Source organism: Eucalyptus grandis, chromosome 7, assembly GCF_016545825.1.
Source record: "Eucalyptus grandis isolate ANBG69807.140 chromosome 7, ASM1654582v1, whole genome shotgun sequence".
Taxonomy (NCBI): Eukaryota; Viridiplantae; Streptophyta; class Magnoliopsida; order Myrtales; family Myrtaceae; genus Eucalyptus; species Eucalyptus grandis.
The window spans coordinates 455,319-463,224 of NC_052618.1; the positions used below are offsets into that span (position 1 = coordinate 455,319).

At 43.0% G+C, this 7,906-nt stretch overlaps 2 protein-coding genes across 2 annotated transcripts; both read right to left on the bottom strand.

Moving 5' to 3' along the window:
- Window positions 1-1,382: 1,382 nt before the first annotated feature.
- On the bottom strand, window positions 1,383-3,352 carry LOC104452443 (START domain-containing protein 10). Its single transcript, XM_010066906.3, has 5 exons — window positions 3,059-3,352; window positions 2,676-2,916; window positions 2,252-2,410; window positions 2,029-2,172; window positions 1,383-1,898 (listed from the first exon to the last, which is right to left on the bottom strand). The coding sequence occupies exons 1-5, from the start codon at window positions 3,100-3,102 to the stop codon at window positions 1,794-1,796; spliced, it is 693 nt and encodes a 230-aa protein (XP_010065208.1). The 5' UTR covers window positions 3,103-3,352; the 3' UTR covers window positions 1,383-1,793.
- Window positions 3,353-4,066: 714 nt separating this feature from the next.
- Window positions 4,067-7,678, bottom strand: LOC104452445 (cinnamoyl-CoA reductase 1). The gene is made up of 3 exons (XM_010066907.3): window positions 7,054-7,678; window positions 6,375-6,724; window positions 4,067-4,515 (listed from the first exon to the last, which is right to left on the bottom strand). The coding sequence occupies exons 1-3, from the start codon at window positions 7,576-7,578 to the stop codon at window positions 4,368-4,370; spliced, it is 1,023 nt and encodes a 340-aa protein (XP_010065209.2). The 5' UTR covers window positions 7,579-7,678; the 3' UTR covers window positions 4,067-4,367.
- Window positions 7,679-7,906: the final 228 nt, after the last annotated feature.

Below are 7,906 nucleotides of genomic sequence, written 5' to 3' on the forward strand. Positions count from 1 at the left end.
CTTTGGAAATCCTTAGCCTTCTGCATGGAACATAATTAAATCCTTGAACTCTAAACTTTTGCGAGAAAATGCAATCAAATTCTCCAGGCCAATTGTGCTGCTAGGTTTTTAATACATGGCCCAATCATTAATAATTGAAGGCTTGTGGGTAGAGGAATGGCGGGGCATGGCATCAATTGGAGAAGAATGGGATATCCAATGAGGATAAAAATTAATACCACTTCATTTGATTCAAGCACCAGCCATGCTACCAAGTTGTCGTTACACGTTGAAACATCAGAAATTACTGGACTGTTGTGCAAGAAAAACTTGGCCAAGACCGACACAAAGTTTTGATTGCATTTTCTTGTAAATGTTCAAGATTACATTGATTATCGTTGACCTGTTAAAACTGGATTGCATTCCCCATCGAAAAGTTTAAGACTTTCGGACCCCTGAAATCATAGGTAATTGTGCAATATTGATGAACTTTTTCTTTTTTGTCATAATTGGTGGAATGCTAGGGATTGATGAGGTTAGGTTAATCACATGCTGTGATCCAAGACCATTTACTCACTCCCATGGGAACCCCACGACCTACAAAACCTATGATAACTTGACATAGTCTTACCTAATGGCTGACTTTAGTGGCGATTTCTCATCAAGCAGAGCGTTCAAACCAGCTGTTGAAAAGGGTTGCTCACGGTAGACTTGGCGAAGAAAAAGACTACTCTATAAGGCAAGAGTTCATGAAGGAACTAGTCCATAGTCAAAATTGTTTGGATGCATTGGGCCCATAATGAGCTTGTTTTATCATGGCCTGTGGATTCGACGAATTCCGCCAATCTAACGGTTCTGGTGTACTAGATTCTTTATGATCTTGGTGTACCCAGGTGCGGTCCACCCTAAAGAAGGGCTGCCATTAAAAGTTGTTAAAACTTGTAGCCAGGATAGAGCCAAAAGAGAGAACAGAGTTTTGAAGATATTCATTCAAAGCTTGGACCCTCACCCTAAAAGAAAAGCTTCAAGTGGTGAGTTCTTCCAACACTCTTTTATCAGACTTGACTTGATCAGGCCAGTAGAAATTCGAACTTTAGTGTATAATTAGACTCAAAAAGCGATCCTGACAAGGTGGATCCTCCAGAAATGCCTCTCCATTTACTCAAGTTAGTGGCTGCTTTCCACAACTTTCAATTAGGAAATCATTTGTCAGCAGAAACTCATTGGATGTTGACTGTTGTTGGCTGCAACGTAAGTACTATTCAAAAGGGACGTTGATACTACGCAACGGAAGTGGAAGAAAACTGTTCCAGTGGGTAGAACACGGTACGCGATGCGTATGCGACCCGCCCTGCTTTTCCTGCTGGATTTTGGCCTTGGAAAGTGAAAGGTCAATGGACGAATAAACTAAAAGGGTGTTTTTCATTGTGTCTAAAGCAACCACTACTAGATGATGAACTGGGGTCCTTGACCTTATTATCTGTTTTTCACATGGCATCGGTCAAGTCCCCATGGTTACAGCTTACTCAGGAAGGGCCACCTCACAGAGGAAACAGCCCTTCAATTCAGTACCTTGGCCTATTCTATTATGGTTTCTTGGAATTAAGAGGACAATCTAAAGCAATGTCCAGCTGCTGTCTTTGCATTTCTAAACAGGATGCAGGACGAGGCACTGAAACTGCTGTCGCCCGGCGCGGTGAAAGCATAACCACAACTCTGGGTCTTCCACTATGGAAATATACCTATGTATGGACTCTTGGCATCAACCAAATTTAACACTCACTCCACACATTATACAAAGAGATACTATTGTATTAGGCCTCGGTGGCTACCAGTTTCCTAAGGTTATCGATGATCATCACCAGCTTCGTGTTGATCCGGTTCACAAAGAACTTGGGCAACCATCCTGCAGGATCAAGCTGCAATAGGAAAAAGAAGTTATAAGCTGAAAAGGAAGGCGTTAATAGGAAGTGATGGGCAAGTTGTGATACTGAATCTTTGGCTTAGGTACTAGCATGTTGGGAGCAATGACATTTATGTAAAGACTACCTGAATAACATATGTGACCACGCAGGAATCGTCGAGCTTCTCAACAACCCAACCTGACTGTAAAAGTAGCCCTCTTATCACATTGTTTTGCTTTGGGTGCAACCCAGCTGCTATTTCTTTTGGCAGCGAAGCCACTGCAACCACCTTCAATCCATATAAACCAATTAACTCCCGAATTGGCAAGAACCCTATTTAAAGATTAGGGCAGAGGAAATTTCCATACTAGAGTGCCGTCCTCCATCGTCTCGCGGCGCTCATAGACAATGAACTCGCGGTTTCTGAACAGAGGCTTAGAATTATCTCCAAACCTGAGACGGATAATGCTAAGGTTATCTTCAACATCTTTTATGTACCGGGCTTCCACCAAATCAGGGTCCCATTGCTGGTTCAAACAAAATCAACATAGAAATTCCAGCCAATTGTGAATGTCATGAGAAAATGATGGTAAAAAATAGCAAATTAAAATCATGTGATAGATGGAGCAACAGTTCTTGTCAAATCCTCAAGGGCTATGAGAAAGAGCATCTTTAGCTATTTGAGTCCATAGACAGAACTGAACTTTTCAATGTCGAAGTTCCGGTTGAAGACTTGCAAGCCCAGGATCCATTTAGCTCTGTGCTAGTTTTAAGTGATGGAGATTGTGTTACCTTGGCAGCATCGATTGCAGTGGCAACGGTGATGAATTGGTGGGGCGAGAGGGACTTGAGGAGCCAGCGGCTGCGGAAGGTGTGAAGAGGACCGCTCCGGCGTTTCGATATCTCCACCCCGTCACTGTTCACCGTAACGACCTTCCACCCATCATTCCCAACTGAAGCCGAGAGCAACTCCTGGATGCAGCTGTCACTTGCGAAGTGCACGTACCTTCTCAAGGAATCCTCACTTATGGACCTTGTTTAAGTTTTCAGGTACAGAGGCAAAGGCAGCAACAATTCAGAAAAAAAGAAGCTTATCCAGAGAGAAAGACAGATGATAATAGACACTCCAGTGTGGAATGAAACAGTGAAACTAAGAGTGGTCTTTAGTTCTTTACCAGGATCTGGTACAAGGAGAAGGGCTGCTCATCTTTGGTGGCATCAATCAACTCCTACCTCCCCAGCCAACTCCTTTCTTCTTCTTTTGAAGATGTTTTATAGCTCAAACTATACCAACTCCTCAGGAGTGGTAGACTAATAGCCTTTTGAGAGAGAGAGAGAGAGAGATTGTGGTGGTATTATGTAACGCGAGAAATGGTGGGGATCTGGCTTTGTCATGTGCAGCAATCACCTCAGCTCAGACGCTGATCCCTTCCCCACTTCCCATTATCATTTTTGCACACTGGTCATCCTCCCTCCTTTTGTAACCATCTTATGTATTCTTTACATGCTACGTGCTTACCCCTCAAAAAAAAAAAAAAAAAACATACAGAAAAATGAACAAAAAAAAATTTCTTAATATTCCTTATCGCTCTCCCTGTCTCTCCCTATCGCTCTCCCTCTCTTCGCGCGCACGCACTCTCACAGGTGACAGGTATGGATAAAAGACAGATTCCTTTGTTGCAAAAAGGCTAATGTGGGGAAAGATGGTGCACATGGAGTGCTGCTTTCTTTGGGCAAAACAGCCAGGAGATTGGCTGGGAGATGAAAAGCCCCCGAATCCTGAGCCACATTTAAGCTGCCATGGCCCCTCCAACATGTGCCTTAGCTGCTGCCATTGACATCCCTCTCGACCAATTCGCATGAACCAATCAAATGACAGCATTTAAAGCTATAATCTATAATAAGTTGCGCACCAAAAAATTGAAATATACAAAATTAACATTTCGTACATTGTGATTGATTTTGTCGATTTTGCTGTACTTGTATTGAACCTTTTCTGCTGTAAGAATATAGAAGAATGATATCCTTTTCAATAATTCCGAGAGATGCACAAACATGGCCCCACTAGAAACATACCATCTCAGCACAGCGTTACAAGACAGTTCTACAAAATCATACTCAGTTTCCCGTCAGACATACACCAAAACGACAATCTATTCTTTTACGTTCTTTGGAGGCACATGTTAGCAGCAGAGACCCTGTTCAAATTGCTATTGAATATTCATTCTCTGCGGATGCAGAATCATTATTCTGTACAAGTTCCAATCTTTAAGGCTACAATACAAGTTGCACTTGCATGTGCAGCCAAAAGAGAGGGCATGATTTGGAAGAACGCTTCGCAAAGAAGTTTAAACTTATGATTACAGAAGCACCTTTACTCGTTTGCTCAGAGGACCGAGGGATTAAACAAACATAAAAACTGAAACACTGCGATTAGTTTAGTTTAGCAAAATAAAAGAAGAAGAAAAACCCCTAACAACGTGATTATCCTTGCAAGTAACCTCTTGCTTTGAGGCTCTCGACCGCCTCTCTGATGGCGTCTTCAAGAGGCGTGAAGGAGAACCCCAGATCGATCAATCTCTTCGCTGCATCTTCACATGCTGCCAAACCCGGATTGGTTTCTCCCGTAAACCTGTGCAACAAGAGTCGTGATTGGGAATGCTGCTTTATATACAAGAGAAAGCTACATCTGGATGACTTGATTGAGGGAAAAAGGATTCAATAAAAAAGTAAATAGACATTATCCAACGACATAATAAAGGCATTAGTTGCGCTCTGAAAGCTCTGAGGAAACCAAAATAAGGAATGATATTTAATTTATGTTGCCATTTGATCAGCAGAGGCATCATCACATCCCATTTGGTTCCTTATTGCATCAATATGCTGAATACATACATTTTATTTTCTTCCATTTGGTACAAAAACTCCAAAAAAGAAGGATCAGCTTTGTGAAATGCCAAATGTACAGGACTTCACCAAATTACATAACCATCTGCTAGCTGTAGATTCTGCAATTATGCAGATAGATAAAAATTATGTTACCCCTCTAACCTGTTTTGGTTAAAACTAACAGCAGCAATTAAGTAAAAAGCCCTATCTGCTATAGCACAAGCTCTGAAAGATGAATGATACTTTCTCAAACCCAATCAGGGGAAATGAGCACTTTAGGAAGCCTGAAGTATGTACAAGAAACTAAAACAAGACTTTAGTCAAGAATATGAACTGTACACTGTGATGATGCCAAAGGAGAGAATCTACAGAAAAAGCAAGCATGTGATAGACAATGTCCACGTTAGACTCCCACCAATAAAACTATCATATACCAAAGTAGTGAGGACCCTATTGCAAGAAAGGAGCAGATACTGTGCACAAAGACTCTTCCAAAATACCAGATCCTTGGGAAAATAACAAAAGATTACTAAAGGAAATGTCGAATGACATTAGCAAATGGTAGTTGAGGCCGTCAGATCATAGGAATCGTGACATGAACATGGACAAGATCATGTGTTAAAAGACATTTGGCCATCAAGCATGCCATGTTTTGATATTCTGCTATACAGCTACTATTGCATGAAACGACCATGCAAGAAGTCCAAAGACAAAGCACCACACATTAGAAAACTGTCCTAGAAAGCTGTAGACTTTTGCATACTCTTAAGTCCTGAGCTTGGAGTTCTCAATTATGTCAGGGCATGTTTAGTTCAGCGTAACTAAAAGTAAAAATCACTCGCCAATATTAAACATATTATTCAAATTTCAAAAAATAATATGTGAATTTATGTGTCAACATTAGCACTTTGTGAAAGTCTCAAGTGTTTCAGATTTACAAACAGAAATTAAAAGTGCCCGAGCCACAATATTTGGATTAAGTGAAAAGTAAAAGTCAATCTAAGCAAGCCCTTATACATATATATATATTCATATAAAGTATGCTAATATCCAAAATTGAATTATTTATACTGAGTACACATGTACCACGTTCAGTTACTTGCAAAAATCAGACACCATGATTGTCACCAAATCTCAATCCATCATTGCTTTCACAGCCTATCAAGAAGCATGATGTTCAATTGGCAAGAATGATTGTAAATTCCTAATGAGTCCAACCACGGAGACATTGGAACTGGATAATTGATATAGGTACCCAACATATACCGAAAAGCAAACCATCAGAAGTTCCACCATCTTCCTTCACCAGACTATTTCTACAAAACTCATCACCATTCTGAGCAACTCAAGTGAAGTGCATTATGCTGTAGATGTGCAAAAGCGATGAATTACTAAAGAAAAATCTTATGGGGAACAACTGGACTTTCTGTATGCAGGATAGTAGATGCGGTACTCCACTACAATAGAATAATATGTTTCCTAATAGATTCAAACATTACCAATCATTCGCATTGGTTCTTCACTAGAAGCATAGGCAAAGAGCTATAAGAAGGGTTCTTTAAAGATCAATCCTGCAACATTACAAGCTTTGGAGATGCAAACCTGTGGATAGGAAACTCAGGGAAGAGCTTCGCGATCCTTTGAGCAAAATCACCAAACTGATAGATACCATTTGTGCAGAGATATCTACCAGATGCTGCCGGTGTCTCATACAACAAGACCTGTGCCCTGGCCACATCTCTAACATCAACGGCCCCGAGCCAGTGATATTCCTGAGTATCCGTCGATCCCTGAAGCAGCTGCAGCAACACGGCACTGCTTGCATTGAGACCTGGTTGCAATAGAGGGCCAAGGCACGTGGCCGGATGTATCGCGACCACATCCAGTCCATGCTTCTCCGCAAACTCCCACGCCGCCTTCTCTGCCAGAGTTTTTGACACCGGATACCATTTCTACACAATAAAGCAAGGAAACCCAATTTGATGTGTGTCATAGCAACAGGTGCATCATACTAAGTAAAGAGTCGGACCAGTAATTCTTCCACAGGAAGCCAATGACACCGGACCTTAAGCTCTAACAAATTCCGGGCAATGTTCCGAATGCAATAAATAGCTACAATGACTGAACCCATTCAGACTTACGACCATGAAATGCTGCACAATCGTTTGAATTACGCATTCTTGCACCCCAAAACAGAACAAAACGACAAAAAGTCGACATTTTTAAGGAGACGAACATTTAAACCGCGACGAAAAACGATAAAAAACGAAACTTTGTTGACCTGGCGAGGCTTGCAGTAGTCAAGGTCGGTCCAGGAGGACTCGTCGAAGGGCTTGTGAGGAGGCCAACCGGGGTTGGGGACGAGGGCGGAGATGGAGGAGGTGAGGACCACGCGCCGGACGCCGGCGCGCCTCGCCGCCTCGAGGACGTTGAGGGTGCCCTGGACGGCGGGGCGGAGGAGATCGCGCTCGGGGTCGGCGGGGGCCTCGAGGGAGCAGGGGGAGGCCACGTGGAAGACGCCGGCGCAGCCGTCGACGGCGCGGGCGACGGCGGCGGCGTCGAGGACGTCGGCCTCGGAGATGAGGAGGCGGGGGGGAGGCGCCCGGGGGGCGAGGAGGTGGGAGGCGTCGGAGCCCGGGAAGACGGAGGCGCGGACGGTGGGGTAGCCGGAGTCCAGGAGGGCGCGGACCAGCCACGAGCCGATGAAGCCGTTGGCGCCGGTGACGAGCACGGCTCCCCTTTTGGTCGGCTCCGGCTGCGGCTGCGGCTGCATGTCCTCGGCTGGCGCCGCCGTTTTACTTGTCATGGGTGCGATCGGGGATGCGATACTCGTACTTTGGAGTGTTGAGTGAGATGGAGGAGTTTAGATTGATTTTTCCATTTTTTATGTTGATGGATTTTCAGAATCCTAGATTGGTTGGTTTTGATTTGGATTTGACGCATGGATATCGCCCATATCATTCAAAAGATTTCTCTAGAATCCTAAAATTCTTAAAAACTTTAGGTGAAAATTTCTAAATGAGATTTCGAAATGTCCTCATATTCTTATATACTAATTTTTGAATTGAAGTTTGTTTCAAATAACAAATTGAAATTGAAGTAGCCATATCAATCTTTAAAAAAAAAAAAGAAGA

What these genes read in the sequence shown, in the direction of transcription:
- LOC104452445 (XM_010066907.3), bottom strand. Translation starts at nt 7,578, where the DNA reads ATGACAAGTAAAACGGCGGCGCCAGCCGAGGACATGCAGCCGCAGCCG. An exon ending in ACTACTGCAAGCCTCGCCAG is followed by an intron (nt 6,725 to 7,053) that starts GTCAACAAAGTT and finishes TTTATTGTGTAG; the next exon opens with AAATGGTATCCGGTGTCAAA. An exon ending in CCTGAGTTTCCTATCCACAG is followed by an intron (nt 4,516 to 6,374) that starts GTTTGCATCTCC and finishes CTTGTTGCACAG; the next exon opens with GTTTACGGGAGAAACCAATC.
- LOC104452443 (XM_010066906.3), bottom strand. Translation starts at nt 3,102, where the DNA reads ATGCCACCAAAGATGAGCAGCCCTTCTCCTTGTACCAGATCCTG. An exon ending in CTGCAATCGATGCTGCCAAG is followed by an intron (nt 2,411 to 2,675) that starts GTAACACAATCT and finishes TGTTTGAACCAG; the next exon opens with CAATGGGACCCTGATTTGGT. An exon ending in TGGTCACATATGTTATTCAG is followed by an intron (nt 1,899 to 2,028) that starts GTAGTCTTTACA and finishes TTCCTATTGCAG; the next exon opens with CTTGATCCTGCAGGATGGTT.